The sequence below is a fragment of the Martes martes genome, assembly GCF_963455335.1.
Source record: "Martes martes genome assembly, chromosome: 8".
Lineage (NCBI taxonomy): Eukaryota > Metazoa > Chordata > Mammalia > Carnivora > Mustelidae > Martes > Martes martes.
In genome coordinates, this window is record NC_137895.1 from 67,179,549 (window position 1) to 67,198,255 (window position 18,707).

Genomic DNA, 18,707 nt, shown 5'->3' on the forward strand with positions numbered 1-18,707 from the left:
TTTAGGGAAGCATTGTTTTATGTTAACAAAAATTGAAAACAGTCTAAATTTCTATCACTAGGAGAAATAGTTGGATAAATTATGACATCTATACAAAGACAGTTTGGTTTTCAGGCAACAAAGTTTTTTGTAGCTAAGTGTCTAGTGTATGTAAAACAATGGAATTAGTTAGAAGTATACTGATGTTATTTGCTTCTGGACATTTCTCCCTATGCCTTTGATTTTTACATAGTTGTATGTGCAATTCAGTATTAAGGTTTCTGTTATGCAAATTTAGGTACATGTTTTTGTTTCTGTTGTTAGCATCTTTAAGCCGTAGTATATAATAAACTGCATTGGGTAGATGTTGATTGTAAATTAATAATTGACATAAACAGTTTCCCTATTGTATGATATTTAGGTCGAATCTAATTTGTTCACTCTAGCACCTATCATAATGTGTGTTAACCAGGGGAAGCAGTGGAGATGGTGAGAAATGGTAGGATACTGATATATTTAGAAGGGAGGGTCAATAGGATTTGTCAATGAATTGGGTGTAAAATAACAGGAAGTAGAGACGAAGATGCCACCAAGGTTTTCAGCTGAAAAGATGGAGTTATCGTAAGCTGAGATGGCTGGACGGTGAGACTGCTTTGAGCACGCTGAGTCTGAGATCTCTCTTTGATAGTTACACTTGAAGGAGTCTGGAGTTAATGAGAGGTTTAATGAGAGCTGTAAAGCTGGGAGTCATCAGCATTACAGGTGGTATTTAAAGTCATGAGACTGGATGAGATCACCAAGGAAGTGAGTAGGAATAGAGCAGAAATAAGGACTGAGCCCTGGGGCTCTCTAATTTTAAGTCAGAAGAAAGAACAAAAGCAGCCACAGAGGTAAAAAGAAAGCCCCTTCCAATTCCAATTAGAAATTATTCTTCATTGCTGTTTAACTAAAAATTGACTCCTATTTTACTCTGACCGTCAGAAAAGGTGGAGATCACCAAAATTGAGTTAATGATCTATGATCTTCCAATCATTGAGGCAGTTTAGAAATAAAATACTTTGCAAGTCACCCTTATATAAAGGAGATCAATTTGAGCAGATAATACTTCATCTGTAAGGTTGTATACAATTGTTTTTTTAGAATTGTAGTGGATAGATGATAAATAGATATTGTTTTTTAGGGTTGCCGTAACAAATCACCTTATGGGGTGGCTTAGTAGAAATTTATTCTCACAGTTCTGAAAAATTAAGAAGGCCAGAAGTCTGAAATCAAGCAGGGCTAGCCCCTTCTGGAGGCTCTGAGGGACAATGCATTCCATACCTTTCTCCTGGCTTCTGGTGGCACGGTGTGGCCCCAAGGCTTGCATAACTCTCCTCCTGTCTTCACATGGCTTCCTCCTCATGCATCTGTTTGAAATATCCTTGTCTCTTATAAGGACACCAGTCATTGGATATAGGGCCCATCCTAAATCCAGGATGATTTTATCCCAAGATCCTTCAATTTGCAAAAACTTAAATTATGGTCACATTCACAGGTATAGGAGATTAGAACCGGGACTGGACATACCTTTGAGGGGACACTTTTTTTTTTAAAATTTTTTAAAAAAATTATTAGAGAGAGAGCGCGCGAGCACAGGCAGACAGAGTGGTAGGCAGAGGCAGAGGGAGAAGCAGGCTCCCTGCCGAGCAAGGAGCCCAATGTGGGGCTCGATCCCAGGAAGCTGGGATCATGACCTGAGCCGAAGGCAGCCGCTTAACCAACTGAGCCACCCAGTCATCCCTGAGGGGACACTCTTAAACCCACCACATTCAATAAAAAGGCTTGCAGGATAAGGAATAAGTTGCTGGCCAATTCCTAAGAAATATAGATATAAGTTGTTGCTAAGTCCTAGTTTTGTGATAAGAGATGAGATGCCATAAAAAAAAACCTGTGTGTAAGGATAAATGTAAGCATTGTTCTCAAATTAACTTGGAGACCATATCAATTTCAACCGTTTGTCTTTATTGATAAAATGGCTCCTATGCAGTACACACTCTCAGACATAAATTTAAGGTTTTACTTAAAAAAAAAAAAAAGTATGGATGGAAAACTGTTGCCTATATAGCGAAGTAAATGTCTTTAAACACCAAGATCTTAAAATTATACCCAAATAAGAAGAACAAGAATAAATTAACTTGTTTATAAAAATAACTATCAAGTAACATTTTGTAACAGAGCTGCCTCAATGAATTGCCTCAGACTTAATCTTAACTGTGTAGCTTATTTTCTTTAATTCTGACTTGGGATAAAAACTGTATGAATGAATGTGCCACCAAATTAACAGATACTTCCCCCAAAACCAATAGAAAAGTTTAAAATAAAAACTGTCATTTATAAAATATCAATTAAGGCCTCTGAGAATCTGTTCAGTGTTTGGGCCATTAGCCCTTTTCAGTCAGCCCCATCGACCCTACTCACCCCAAACTTAGGATAGAAAATTCCAAGGTGAAAAGTAGTTTTGAGTTTTATCAATATATGAAATTATACACAAAAATTACCATGTGAATATTTCTTTAACAAATTACATACCCAAAAGTGGAATTTCCTATTGTGCTAATTTTAATAGAAATGAGTATATTTAATCATGTGACATTTTTCTTTTAGCCTTCTATTCTATAATCACAAAATAAGAAAAATTTAGATTTCAACTGATGTTAAAGTACATTTATGTCTAGTGGCTTTTAAAAATTTATATACTGGATATATATTTTGTAAAAAATAAATCTTATAAATCCATAGATTTCCTCCCCCCCCCTTGACTGAGAGGTTATAAGAAAAATCTTACAGGTTAGGAGGACCACATAGAGCTTAAGAATAGATCCAGAAAACAAAATTTTTTTTGAAATTTTAACTTATTTTCTGTATCTCTTAAGAATACTTAAAAAAAAAAAAACTTTTAAAAAAGGGTTCAGTGAGGCAGAACAATTCTTAATTTACTCTGAAATTACCTTACCTATGCTGTATCAAACATTTCAACTCTTTTAGCTAAGAGCTACATAACATCCTTAAAGATCAACCGGAGAAGAGAAAAATCTCATCTTCATTATTGATTTAGAACCAAAACTTAAATCTTTCAAAGGAGTAGTTTAACCTACTAATATGTCTAAGATCTTCTTTCTTAGAAAGTAATATTCTTTCTCTTTCATTCCTGAAATATTTCATATACTTAAGCAACTTATGAACAATTGTTAGCTATTTTAACTATGGCAAGTTAGCTAAAATTAAATCACCTCTTGTTTATGGTGCATATAAAACATTCTAACGGCCTTGCTAACTGAATTTTCTGTGACAAAAATTTACATTTATGGGAAGGTAGGCAGGCAATCATTAAAGCTAAAGTCTCATGGTACGTAAAGCTCTCTGTTAACTCTGACGCCATACAAGGAGGAGAAATAAAATTTAGTATGACAATCTTTCTTCATAAAACTGTGGCAAAATGTGAATAATTTCATGAACTCCCAAACATTTACTGGGGATAGTCACGCTTATCCAAGTGTTATCCAGAATGCCACCTGCACTGCTGGAAGCTATTTAGAGTTTAGCACTCAGAACACCTTTAGTTTGTTCATCAATTAACAAAGTTTCTATTTTAAATTTTATTTTGGAATAAAGTCTATGACCATTAACTATGCATTTTTTTGTTGCTATCTCAAGAATATCATTGCCAGTGCACTGTACATACTATAGAAAAAAAAAATAAAGCAAAGGGTAGCTTGAGACAGATTTTTCTGTTAATTCATTCACTTTAGTAGACCAGTCCCGGTGACCACTTAGAGCCTTGTAAGAAGCTCACAGACTTACAGGCTCTTCAGCTCTTCCTCAGACTCAGGTCACTATTGGTCACTAATGCTGACAAAGATGAACTTTCAGACATATCATCCTTCCTAAGGTTCAGAAATGATTCTCGAGTTATTTGAAGGATCTCTCTCAAGCCTTTGTTTTCTTGCTAAAAGAGGGCAAAAAAACAAAGATGCAGTCAGCAGGACAGCCCCGAGAATATAAACATATCTTAAGCCAAACATATGAAGGTGTGACAGAAGGTTCTATCATTGGTAGACATACACTAAATGATATATGCAGTTGAAGTTGACAACTTGAATCCAAAGAATACATTTTTTTAAAGATACAGGAACTGTGCTCAGTGTCTTCCACCAGTGCAAAGCCTTCTTATTTATGCAGCTCTGATTGTAGATGGAACCTGAGAAACTGCCTTATTTTACACTGACAGTATAGATGAAGAAAATAACATCTAGGTTTTTATTTCTATAAACTCAACAAAGCCTGTGAATAATACCCTGGGACTAGGACCTCTTAGTACTTTAGTCCTTTTACTCCTTTCCATGAGAGCATGGAATGCAGGACAAGCCATCTGGTGTGGTTTGTTTTCTTCCCTCTAATTTGAAAGCAGCAGGGTTGGCTGAGTGAATTGTGATATTTTTCAAGAAGGCAAGTGACCAGATCTAGCTCTAATAACTACCCCCCCCCCCCCGGATTAGTTACTGTAAGAAATTAGCAGACATTTAAAAATAACATTTGTAATTCTCAACCACTTTGTCTTCAGTCTTTCTAAATTTTACTGGTACAAAGCAGGGATCAGCAAACTACATACAGTCTGGCTTGAGGTCTTTTTTTTTTTTTTTTTTAGGATTTTATTTATTTATTTGACAGAGAGAGATCACAAGCAGATGAAGAGGCAGGCAGAGAGAGAGGAGGAAGCAGGCTCCCCGCTGAGCAGAGAGCCCAATGCGGGGCTCGATCCCAGGACCCTGGGATCATGACCTGAGCCGAAGGCAGAGGCCTTAATCCACTGAGCCACCCAGGTGCCCCAAGGTCTGTTGTTTTTAAATTAAACTTTACATGAACATAAGTAAGCTCAGTCTTTTTTGTGTGTATTGCTGCTTTGTGTTACAATGGCAGAGTTGAGTAGTTGCAACAGAATGTTTGGTTTGCAAAGCCAAAAAAATATTTCCCATCTGGTCCTTTACTGAAAAAGTTTGCTTAACCCTGTTTAAAGAATGCTTAGAGACAGAAATCACTTTGGGCCCTCAATAACCAAAAGTATCTCCACTATGATTTCAAAATGAAGCTTTTAAAACATAAAAGTCGGGGCACCTGTTGGGCGTCTGCCTCTGGCACAGGTCATAATCCCAGGGTCCTGGGATCGAGCCCCGAGTTGAACTCCCTGCTTGGCGGGAAGCTTACTTCTCCCTCTCCCATTCCCCCTGCTTGTATTTCCTCTCTCTCTGTCAAATAAATAAAATCATTTAAAAATAAATGAAGTATAAAAGTCTTTTCTACTGATCTGAATTATTCAACAATGACTGATGCTTTTGCTACCACAAATAAAGGACGGAAAAACTTTTATATTCCTCAGAAAAATACAAGTGCCCTAAGAATATCCGTGGTTTAAAAAAACTTATCCTGCATCATCATCATCTCCAACAGAATGAAGAAATTTTTTAAATTACTAAATTAAAAAGCATATTCACCCAATAACAGGAAGCAACATTGGATCAAAACATCAATGTTCTCAAGTACTGCTTTACTGATCCTGGACTCTTCTATTACTATGGAAATGGTCTTGCATTATATACCCATATAACCAGTATCCAGGTTAAGAAAGAGAACATTACCAGTTTTCCAGAGAAGTGTATACATATATTTTTAAATGGGATGTATCTTCTGGCATAAATCTTTGTATGGACAGTTTTTACCCACATTTGTAATTTAAAACTTACTTCAAGTTGAAATATTCGCTCCTGTTCCTTGCAACCCTGTTGCTCATCAATTTCAATAGCTTTCCTCATTACTGCTGCCATTTCCGTTATCTGATCAACATGTGCTTGTAATTCCTGAAAAAAAGAGATGGGAGTTGCAAATCAGTGAAATACTTTAGTTTTATTTTTGGATCCTCTCCTTTTTAAAAAAGTCTGCACTGCCACTTAATATGGATGTAATATTCTTACATTGCCATTTAACATGAAGGTACTTTATCAACCATTTTACCAGAAAGTTGACTGACCATGAATGTGCTTTTGAAATCAGAGTTCTGTCAGGGCTACAAGTAAGGATAAACACCACAATATAACTAAACACACTAGCAAGAAGAAGTGTACTCATATTTCACATTCTTCTCACCCTACAAATGATCAACAACTTTTCCTTTTTTATACCTATAGTACTAATTAAAGTAATGGGGAAGACAAAAATTGACATATTTGATCTCTTTACCCCTAACATCTTCATGATTCACAAATCTTTTCTGTATTATCCATGTCTAAAAATTGATCTCAATCAACCCAGAAACTTTTCCAGATTATCTTCCTTGAGAGCAGGAACTGTATCTTGTTTATATTTGCCTGTGTCTGGCACATAATGGATAATAAATATTGAATAAAATGAACATAAGTCTGCTTTTGAGTATTAAAATACTAAATGGCCTTCTTTGCAAACTGTTCAAATATCACTTAGGTATAAAATGGCCACATTTATTTGGTGCAGCAGGTAGTATAAATTTCTTCCAATCTCATGCTATTATTACTTTTTGCACACCTATGATATGCCAGGCACCGTGCTAGGCAATGGGAATAGGAAACCTATCAAGACATGTTCCCTGATTTCAAGGAGCTTGGAGTCAAGTGAAAGAGACAAACATGAGGTTTAAAAATCAACAGAAACTTGAGAATAATAATTTTTTCAACAAATAGCTTCTAAGACCATTGTTCACTGGCAGCTGAGGGTGATTTTTGTTATATTAAGGTCAAACTCAAAAGCTAAAATCTCCCCCAATAACCTTGTCTCTTAAATTGTATATATCTGATTTGTAAAAAGGATTCAGAGAGGACGTCCAAAACTTACAAAACTAGTAAACTGTGGAAAAATATGGAGAACAAATAGTATCTTTAGCAAACCACACATTTAGTACATTCTAACCAACAAAAATGCAAGTCCTTAAATTATTTTAATGGGGACACCTATACAATGCTAGTATGCAGAAAGGCAAAACAAAAGGACTAATCTGCACTACCCAATATGATGCTATGTAAATGTCAATTAAAATTAAACACCTTTTTAAAAAGTTAATTCAGTCCCTGAGTTGCACTAGTGACACTTGAAGTGCTCAATAGCCATGTGGCACTGGTGGCTTCCATGTTGAACAGCACAGATAAAGAACATTTCCATCATTTCAGGAAGTGCTATTGGACAGTCCTGGATTAGATTACGGTAGCAACCATAATATCAAGACAAACATCTATCAAATTCTGAAATAGTTTTTTAAAAAAATGATTAAAATCTCTCCCTCTGGAAAGGGAGCATAATGTTTAAAAACAAGCTTTAAGTACACACAACTGCAGCAACAGACTGAGGATGATGAGTAAAAATTCTGAATACCAACATTTTCTTCAGTTTATCATTTAGTGTCCTTTAAGGGTAAAAGGCTGTACAGGAAGCAAATAATTCTTTGCCTTTAAATGAGATTCCACTAATTTTTTCAGGACAGAGTCTGTTCTAATTAAATCATGAGGAAAAGAAACACCAAGATTTCAAACAGAACAGTTTTATAGGCCCAGTTCATGGAGGGTTCATTTATTACAATAAAATCTTTAGGGAAGTATCCTAGGTCTTTTAGTGAACACAGAGGCTAAGAGCTGTGCTTTCAAAACTGTCTGAAAAGCAAGAAGAGTCAGTAACATAATCCTTGAACTGTCAGTAATACAATCCTTGAACTTTCTTGAAATGCCTTTCATTTGTAACTTTTGTTTAGGGTTATTTCAAATTTGCTCAATAAAGACCTGCCACAATAATTAAAACAAAAAAGACAATGTAGCATATATTACTAATATGTACATATAGTATGAAACCTAAACAAAGGCATCTTTAGGTTATTGAGAACTCAAACTAAAGAACTACAAACTATTACAAATCTGAATTAAAACTGTTCCTTTAATAGTTTGAACAAAACTTCTATGAAATCAGATAAAAATGACTTCCAAGAAAACACTTTGATGTCCACAAAGAGGGTAGCTGTTTACAAAATTCTGCAGCAACAAAACGAAAATCTGGCTTGAACAACCTTTAAAGCCTGCAATTATCTAACAGGCTGTGTATGATACAATACACAGAAAATTAATGACAGATTTAAAGTTTCTACACTGAACATTTTTGCATGGCTATCAAAAGCACAGTATATATATATTTAAGGCAATTTCATTTATTTGCTGATTTAAACTGGCAGGAAAATTCAATGTCAAAGAATGTTTTAAATGGACCTCCCCCACTTCCATCCACACCCCAAAAGTTGACTGTTTTATTTAGTGTACATTCTGATTTGCTTCCAAGTGCCTCCTCTCCAGTCCATGTTGAGATGCTTCAAAGATGTGTCGAGATGCATCAAGGAAGAATCCTTCGGAGCTGTTACGATGTACCATGTCAATCTGTAGTATAGAGTCATTATAATGTTAATACGGATATTATCCGTAATTTAAAAACTGAATGAGTGTTAGTTCATGCGTGTTAGCCAATTGTTTGAAATGTTTGTTTTTTTAAGATTTCCAAAAAGGCATCTGTTCAAAAATAATGTAAAAATGAGTATTTGGAAAAATGAGTTCTTCTCAAACTTTTTATTGATTTTCCAGTCTGTACTCAAAAACTTCTAAGTGAGGGTAAAATTCTGTACTACAGTTGGTCTTAAAATAATCTCTTATGCCAAAATGCTGTTATGTGTAACTCTGCTTATTACCCCTAAATGTGTTATAAAATTTTTTTGTGTTTAGGCTCATCAGAGTATCAACACCTAAACACGTTTTGGAATTTCTTATTTCTGCACCTTTATCATACAAGTTCCTCTGCTCACCCACTTCTGTTTGTTGACCCTTCCACCCCAGTAATTAATTCAAGGCTAGATTTGGATGAATTTGTCTTTCTTGACACCTTCCCAGATTATCTTCATGAGAACTAATCTTGCTTCCACTAGTACTCCCGTATTAAATCATATCTCTATTCTAGGATTCATCACATCCTACTTTATGTATTCTGTTTGTATTTCCCTTTATACTCTAAGCTCTTATGGCAGAGTTATGGAACTTATTATTTATTCATCTTATTATTATAATAACTAAGCCAGGACAAGTGTTAATAAGTGTTTGTTTAATTGAGTTGAAGTGTCTCCTTTTTGGGAAAAATCAAAATCACAAACATTAATATGTATTAGTTGGAATTAACATACAAGTAACTGAACAGTCATTTTTATGGAAGGATCAGCACTCAGATGAATTCAATCTACATAATAAAAGATGGTCTACAGTTATTTTAAGAAATGTTTAACTTTCCTAATTAATAACATTACACTAGTGAATGGTAAAATCTAATGTGTTCTAGAAAATATTTGCTTTTGGAATAGCTGCTACCAGATGGAACTAGCAACCTGCAGTATCTCATGCTAAACATTCTTTGGTAGAGCAATCTCTTTAGATCTTAACAAATTTATTTCTTAGGTTTTAAACATAAGGGCCTTTTGCAATTTCTCAAGATTATATTTTACCAACAATTTCAGTCAATTCATCTTTGTACCTTTAAAAGAAACACTCAAGTTACACATTTAAATTTTTGTTTTTATAATGATCTCATTAAAGATAGATAAATTTATATTCAAAAGATTGCCACTTAAACATCCAAGGTTCTTCCTTTTGGTTAGAAGATGAATAGTTTAATTAGATAACATTAAACCCATATTTATTAATTTATTATAAAATTGACACAAGAGTATCTATTACTAATTCTCTTAATATGTAAACTTGTCACACAAAGATCTATTTACTAGGTATTAATTTTAATAGATTAATTTATAATTTAAAAATACCTACAAGCACCAATATGGGAGAATTATTTTAAGGACTCTAAAATGTGTTTCAGTTATTGAGAAAGATAAATGTCTTAAAACAATATTTCTTACATAATGTTAGTTTTAACTAATAATAGTTAGCTCATCATTATCCAATACAGGTATAACTAGAAATCACAATATTCTAATATTTTTATTCACAGCAGCAGTTAAAATTCAGCTTAAAATGTAAATAGGAAAGAATTATTCCACTTGTCTTCATAGCAGTTGCTAATAAACAAAGGGACATACACAAAGGAAACAGACACAGAGATGTCAATAAGTGAAATGAACAGAGGAGGAAAAAACCATTTCTAACCAGTTTAGCTCTATCTCTAAAAATGGTGTTAAGTGATATGTGATTGGGGAGTTGGGGGTGGGGTCAAATCTTAATATGTTAGTTCTTTTCCTCCCTGCACCACCCCCACCATGGTTTTTCCACCATAATCAGTATAATTTACAGTCTGGATTGATTAGCCTCATTCAGAAAACAGTCTTAAGAAAAACAGATCTACCTTTAGCTGGTTTCAGATTTCTGAAAACGTTTTTCAGCATTTCAATTTTTGTTTTTGCAACAAATGTCAATACACAAATTAGAAGAAATATTTCTTAAAAGCAGATAACCTTACAAAAATATTTTTTAATATACTTACCTTTACTTCCCAAATAAAGTTTATTTTTGAAAATATGTTAAAGCTACTGGGAACAATAGGAGTTAAGAAAGTAAATCAAACAAAATATGTAACAAGAAATGACAAAAATAAGGAAAAGCAGAAAATGTCAGAAAGATGAAATATTCATTATGTTATATACCTGTGATTTAAAAAAAATCTCAACACAAATTAACCAATTATGCTTCTTTTTCATTTCAAATTATATTTATAAAATGGATTACCTTGGAGTGCTGTTCTTTTAACTTCGTTATTATACCCGGATCATCTTTTTTGCTAGCCATTAGCAGTCTAAACATTTGCTCTCGATACTTGCTCATTATAAGTTCCAAGGCAGACTGATGTTCTTCCAGGGATGTACGTAATTCTATCAGAATCACAAGAACAAGAGTATATTTTACTCAAACTTGAGTTGAAGATGTACACAATAGTCTCTTCTCCACTGTATTTACCAAAAAAGCAACTTACAAAGAAGGTGTTTTGAAAAGAAAATGTGTAAAAATCTTGCCATAAAGCAAGCACACCAAATGGGAGTCCCTTATTAGTTTTTTAAATGACCATTTAAAGCTCAGTTTTAAAAAATCATTTCAACAAATATTTACTGAATAATAATTAAGTACCAGATAATGCTCTATATTAGGAATACACAAAAGACCATGGAGCTCAGAGTCTAGTGGAGAAAGCAAATACATAAATAATTATAATACAATGTGTAAAGTACAGAGTAGAGCTCTACCCAAATATATATAAACAGTCTGTGAGCAGAAACTGGTGAGTTTCATATTATTGAGATGAACTTGGATTTCTAAAGATGAAAAATAAAGGGAAGGGCATTCTATGCAGGGAGGCATGAAAGTGGATTTTGTGTTCAGGAACTAGTGTGGGGCAGCAAGAACAAAGGTCTCATGGAGAAGAGAGGTATGGGAAGAAGACAGAGAAAAAGGCCTCGAGTTGATGTTGAAAGCTCTGGATAAGGAAATAAGTTTACAATGAAGGTTCTAAAGCAAAAAAATAACAACCAGATATATCTTTGAAAAATGAATCTGATGCCTGTGTTGTAGATAGACTGAAGGGGGAAAAGAGATTCAAATCACAGAGGCCAATTAGGACAGATCAGGCAAAAGAGACTTTGAACACCAAAGCAAGGGACTGAAGTAGTAGCTCTGCAGAGAAGGAAAGGGAGTTACTTCATAGGTAACAACAATGGCACAAACTGGATATTGAGGTTAAGAATCTAAGATGACTCCACACAAGGTAGACATTCATATGTAGTAAAGGATAATGATGAATACATTATGATTTGGGCATATGGATCAGAAATGAGAATACCAAAAAGGAAATTTAGTTGGCCATTTCCCCATTTTTGAAAATAAGAATTGGTCCCAAGTTAAGAGTCCAGTTGTATAGTAGAGCTCTTTTAATTTTTTTAAAAAGATTTTATTTATTTGACAGACAGAGATCACAAGTAGGCAGAGAGGCAGTCAGAGAGAGAAGGGGAAGCAGGCTCCCCGCTGAGCAGAGAGCCCAATGCGGGGCTCGATCCCAGGACCCTGGGATCATGACCTGAGCTGAAAGCAGAGGCTTTAACCCACTGAGCCACTCAGGCACCCCCTACAGCTCTTTTAATTTTAACTAAATTCAATTTTAACTAAAATCCAATGAACTGTGCCCTTCAAAAGAGTATACTTTATGGTATGTGAAACATCTCAATAATAGTAATAAAAGAACTTGTGCAAAAGAAATGAAAAATTATTTTTTTAAAATAAATGTGAATAGCCCACTCCCTTATTCTCAAGGCATTCTGATAAGCCCTTAGCAACATAATTCGTCATAACATTCCTGGTTCTTAACTTCAGTTGTCAAACTCCTTTGTTTTTTAAGATTATGTATCTTACCTTTGTTTTCTTGTTGCAGTTCTCTGATTTGTCTGTTTTCTTGCTGGATTCCCATAACTAATGTGGACCGTGGCCGATGCCTTGCAACTTCATTAAGTTCTTGAATTTCTTCCTGATACTAATGAAAAGATCAGAAAAGAACATGTGGAGAGAAAATATTTGAAAGTATGTATCTCAGATACATATCTGATAAGGGTCTAATATCCAGAATATATAAAGAATTCTTACAACTCTCAGTAACAATAAAAATAATAATTCTAATTTAATAATAACAACATTAAAAAGTAGGCAAACAAGATAAGTAAGTTCTGGGAAATCTAATGTACAGCATGGTGACTATAGTTAACAATACTGTATTATACACTCAGAAATCAGTAAGAGTAGATCTTAAATGTTTTCATCACACATGGTAATTATGTGAGGTGACACAGGTGTTAACTAACTTTATTGTGGTACTCATCTTGCTGCAGTATACATGTGTATCAAATTATCTTGTACACCTTAAGCTTACACAATGTTATATGTCAATTCTATCTCAACAGAGCTGGAAAAAAGTGGGTAAGGAATCTGACAAGACATTTCTTTAGAGAAAGTCTACAAATGGCCAATAAACACATAAAAAGATGTCCAATATTACTAGTAATTAGGGAAATGCAATTCAATAGAACAGTAGGATACCACTTCACAACTACTAGGATGATCTTAATCAAAAAGTCAAATAACAAGTGTCAGACAGAATGTGGAGTAATTGTACTGTTCGGTGGAATATAAAATGATATAGCTGTTTGGAAAAGCCTGGCAGATCTTCAAAAAGTTAAACACAGAGCTATTATATGACCCATTCATTCTACCTCCAGGTATATACCCAAGATAACTGAAAATACATGTCTACACAGAAACTTATACACTAATATTCATAGGAGAATTATTTATAATAGCCCCCCAAGAGGAACAATCCAAATGTCCATCAACTGATGGATAGACACAATGCACTATATCCCATGATGGAATATTATTCAGCAATAAAGAGGGATAAAAAACTTAAAACATGCTGCAACATGGATGAACCTCAAAAAGATTACATTAAAAAACCAGTTACAAAAAGCCACATACTGTGATTCCATTTATATGAAATGTCCCAAAGAGACAAATCCAGAGAGATAGATTAGTGCCAGGGGCTGACGGAAGGGAGAGCTAGGGAACATCTGTTAATGGAGGCGAGCTTTTGGGGTAATGACACTGTACCAGAATTAGTGAGTATGGTTACACAACCTGTGAACGTACTAAAATCCAATGAACTATGCCCTTCAAAAGGGTTAATTTTATGGGTATTGTGAATTATATCTCATTAACAATAATAAAAGAACATGTGCAAAAGAATTAAAATTATAAATAAATGTGAGTCTAACTTTAATATTGTTCTACTTCATTTTCAAGGCATTTTGATGTGCCGCTCAGTAATGTATTTATTCATTATAACATTTCTGGTTCTTTAACTGTTATATTCCTTTGTTTTTACAACTCAATTCAGATATATGTTCCTTGGAATACATGAGTCAAGCTGGACAGTTAGGGAGATATGTACTCTGTTTAGGACAACAAAACAAGTAAACTTGCTCCATTATTTCTAGTAGCTTTGTTAAAAGCAGTATCCCAGGGTGGCTTCCTTTTACAAAATGGATGAGTTTCAAAAGAAAGGCTATGAATATACATTTCCCCCAACTCATTACCATCAAAATACAAGAAATTGTATAATTCTCTTTGAGTTGAAAATTTTTATCAGAAGGAGCCTTTTAAAATGGTAGCTAAACTCCATGGACCACTGGAAAGTTCTTACATACAAGTTATATAAGAAAGTTCTTACATATATTCTAAGGATTATAAGGATAATAAGTGAAGTCCTTTTCATTTCTTAATTGGTAGCATTAAGTGAAAATGAAGGTAGGAAGTACAAATTCAACAACTGCATAATGTATAAACTAGATGTAACTTCGTCCAAAAAACAAATAATCAAATATACCGTTTTTAGAATATACATACATATATATATCACTTGGACACTGAAAAAATTATAGGGTAATCTACAGTAAAATTAAAACCTACAAGTCAGGCTACTTTTAAGTTTTATAGAACATTAAGAAAATAACGAAATATTAATTAAGCAGAAGTTTATGATTCAAGCAATGCATAAATGTCTGACTGCTTTTTTCAAAATGGAATCAACAAGAAAGAAAAATCAAACCTGCTTCATCGCTTCTACTCGCTTATTGAGAGCTGTGGTTTGCTCAATCAGAGATTCTGCTGCATCGTCATGATCTCTCAATCTTTCAACAAGAGCTTTGGCATCAGCAAGTGCCTTCTCGATTGTGCAACTCATTTTGAAAGGAAAACCTGTAAAATTAAAATCAAGATTCAAAACGAAGTCAGCATATCATCTTACTATTTTAGTTTCATGTTAACATAGATATGCTTAAGTTACATTTGTTACAGGATTGTTCACTGCACAGAAAAAACACACAAGAACACCTGTGGTTTTGCTTCTGTTAGGATGGCCCAAGCTTGAAAGTGAATTTATAATATTAAAAAAATTAGAGCACATATAAATGATTTGCAGACACAATCAGAGCATATTTAGAACACCCTGAATTTATGGTGGGGGAAAAAGGTACAAACCAAGTGAATATATTTTATATTATACAGAAATTGTGCTCTTCATGAGAGCACTCCCTTATCTTGTTATTTGTCAAAAAGATCACTTTATTAGTTCGTACTCTGAGGTCCATGTTTGTGAGTTGCTAACTATGAGATCCTTCCTAGCCTGTGCTTGGTCAGGTGACCTGAGACACTATTCACAACACATACTTACTGACCATCCACGGTGGTCTGTCTGTGTCATGCTGTGTCAAAGTGTCCTTCTTTTGGAGGATCTACTTCTTGTATGAACTACTATAATCGTAACTCTTGCGCTTCCTTAGTAAATGGTTAAAAAAATATGACTTAGAACACCAGCCATTATGGGAAATTTTCAATACATTAAAATCAATAAATAATGTATTTAAGAGAAGCTCAAAAAATTAGGAGACAAAATATGAAACACTAAATAGTTAGCTTCTTTCTTCACTTAGTATGCAGAGACCTCAAAATAAAATTGTAATTTTAAAATAATCTCTCTCAAAGACTTTAACGTTCTGAATCTTACTATCTTTGAATTTTTCTCTTTATACTAAGTTTTATCTTACCTTCTATATGAGCCATCGTTTCTTCAGAGCTTTCTCAAAAAGTAAAGTCAAATTACTAGTAAATTATTTTACTAAAGTAAAATTACTAGGCCAGAAGCCAAGTCTACAGAAGTTAAATTAAAACTCTGTGATGGATCCAAGCCAAGGGCTATAATTAAGGATTTCACCAGCTTTAGGAAGACAGAAATTTGCTACAAAATGTAAGATTGTTACATTCTACTATACTAGTTCAAACCTGAATAAGAGGATTTAATTAGAATAAGTTAAAATATAAAGCTGCCAACTTAGAACTCAATATATGACATTACCAGAGAGTTTTAAAAATTAAACAAGCTAGAAATTAATACAATTCTGGCTCTCCAGATAAAACAGCCAAAAGAACTGTCTTCTAAGATTTGAGAGATTTAGAAAAACGTACTTGAAAAAACCATAAGCAAAGGGGTCATTAAAGTTACAGCTGTCCCATACTGGCTAACACACAAAAGGACAACTATCCAATATCTGTCTAAGATGCTGCTCCAAGGAAGACAATGGATTCCAACAATGCCCTTAACTTAACAATGCTCTTAACTTCCAAGGAGAATTACCTAAAATTATAGATGGATAACAATACAGATTTCTTATTCATATGGGAGCCACCGTATCTCCCATTAACCCCACTAGTATGACACACCAGATCCTTCAGAGTAAAATTCTGAAGTTATTTAACGCTCCCTCACCAAAAAGAAACAAAAACAGAAAAACAAAACTGGGAGGGGGAAGTGGGGGCAAACTGATTTGTAATGAGTAAAAAAAATAAAAAATAAAAAATAAAAAATAAAGACATTTGTCTTACAATAAAGATAACTGGCTGTAACAAATAATGAAATAATAAAAAAAATTTGAAAGTCTAGAGAAAACTGTAGAAGACTTTAAAGACATAAAGTTTATCTTGGCTTAACAGAACAATTCAAGTACTAAGAACCTCTAACAATCCCAGGTCCCAACCTGTAAATAATATTATTGGGACCACTACCTGAAGAATACTTCTTTATGCTCTGTAACACAACATCTACAAATATAATACACAGGATCTGTTTCCAAATGGAATACATTAAGGCTCCTACATATGATTAGATTATAGGTGATGTAGATATTAAAAAACTATACTGTGCATAATTCGGTAAGCATTATGCATAATTCGGTATCCTCCATCCCCCACCCGCAAAAAAGAAGGAATAAAAAAATTAGCTCCTAGATTCCTCCAGGCAAAAGAATCCAGAGACTGACAGATTAATTTGGAAAAGAGCCCTGAATCTAGATGGATTCTTCCTAGATAATCATGATTTTCTTTTTAAAATATGAAAAAGTTATGCTGTGTTCTGGGGATATTAACTTCACAACATGACACCAAAGAGCCACTGCTTATTAAATCCTATGCCTTAATTGAGTAGCTAAGATATCCTTTTTCCCATCAGAGCAATCACAGACTTCAACTAAATTGGTTAAAGCATCTTCCGAACTTACACTAAAACTTATACTTAAACCTAATGTTGCCATGTTGCAAAGCCCTATTGCTAAAGGAAACCACTCTACATTTTCTACTAGTTGAATAATTATGAGATATTGTTACTTTCTCCTTTTCATATTACCATCCACTAGTGACACTCTTACTCCAACAACCAACCTACTGAACGAAATCTCATGATTGTGTTTCCATTCCGTAAATCAAGAACTGTCCAACCCCCAAACAAAACTTTTATCCTCTAGGAATAAATCTTGACTTGACTGCTTGTTAATAGGTTTCATGGTAAGCACAAAAAGTGACAATACCACAGTTGATATACAATAGGTACTGCAGTCACTCTGATAAAAGTAATTTTGTTACTGGAAGCCAAACTGATCCAATAAGTTAACTGTGGTTGTTTAAGATAGAGCAACTTGCTTAAAAAAAAAAAAAAAAAAGTAAATTTATTTACTAAGAGCTGGATCATTTTTGGGATAATTCACTTCTTTGAAATACTGCAAAAAAAAAAAAGTTCCTCAGATATCCCTTAATAAACAACGAATACAATAACTATTTAATGGCTTGATACTACCTAAAGTAGCAGAGACACACAATAAAAAAAATACCATACAAGCTAGGATGCTATGTATTAGTATACATAGTATAATTATGGAATTGCCTTATGCTATAAACAGGTTTTTTAAAAAAGATTTTATTTATTTATTTGACAGAGAAAGAGACAGCGAGAGATGGAACACAAGCGGGGGGAATAGAAGAGGGAGAGGAAGGCTACCTGTCGAGCAGGGAACCCAGTATGGGGCTCGATCCCAGGACCCTGGGATCATGACCTGAGCTGAAGGCAGACGCTTAACGACTAAGCCACCCAGGCGCCCTATAAACAGACTCCTTTGACTCAAGGTCCTTATGTGAGGGCCTCATATATAACAGTAAAATCATAAATCTATGGAGAAGTTCAAAGATTCCATCACAGACATACAAAATCTGGCCTGACAAATTCCAAAAAGAAACATGGGATGGTCAAGTTGTAAAATCATGAGGATAAGAGCTGCCACAATCAGAATGGTGACTTGACAGCACCAGATGAAACCTCAAATGGACACTAGAAACTCCAGGAAACATTTCATTCCAGTAGGAAAAAAAACTGGCCACAATATTAGGAACACTGATGGGAAAATTTTTTGGACAGCAGGGGATATGGCCAGTGCATGCTTTATTTGTAAATAATCTGGAAAAATTTAAAAGATGAAGTGAGGACTAGAACCATTCCTAAAGGATTTTTTGAACATCTCCCAGTGGATTTTGTAGAGCTGTCTCTCTATGCTCTAGGAATATGTAACATCCTTTAATATACCAGTATATTTATGTTATGGACAGGTTGAAAAAGTCCCCCATTGAAAAGCCATAATAATTGCAATAATTAAAATACCACTATAGTTTGTATTTCCCACCAACGACATTCTAACTTCTCAATCAAGTACTATGGAAATGTATTTAACT

The 18,707-nt window shown here is 34.2% G+C and overlaps 1 protein-coding gene across 6 annotated transcripts in view; it reads right to left on the minus strand.

Moving 5' to 3' along the window:
• Positions 1-1,959: 1,959 nt before the first annotated feature.
• The window catches only part of FGFR1OP2 (FGFR1 oncogene partner 2), a 28,287-nt gene continuing 11,539 nt past the window's right edge, over positions 1,960-18,707 (minus strand). For 3 of the 6 annotated variants that reach the window (XM_080811433.1, XM_080811434.1, XM_080811432.1), the window contains 6 exons: positions 14,707-14,855; positions 12,465-12,582; positions 10,794-10,936; positions 8,340-8,453; positions 5,757-5,870; positions 1,960-3,964 (listed from right to left, as the gene is read on the minus strand). In XM_080811433.1, the coding sequence (XP_080667559.1) occupies positions 3,827-3,964; positions 5,757-5,870; positions 8,340-8,453; positions 10,794-10,936; positions 12,465-12,582; positions 14,707-14,841 (762 nt within the window). In that variant the 5' untranslated portion in view covers positions 14,842-14,855 and the 3' untranslated portion in view covers positions 1,960-3,826. The remainder of the gene's footprint in view (positions 3,965-5,756; positions 5,871-8,339; positions 8,454-10,793; positions 10,937-12,464; positions 12,583-14,706; positions 14,856-18,707) is intronic. The other 3 variants (XM_080811436.1, XM_080811435.1, XM_080811437.1) reach the window with 1 other exon arrangement.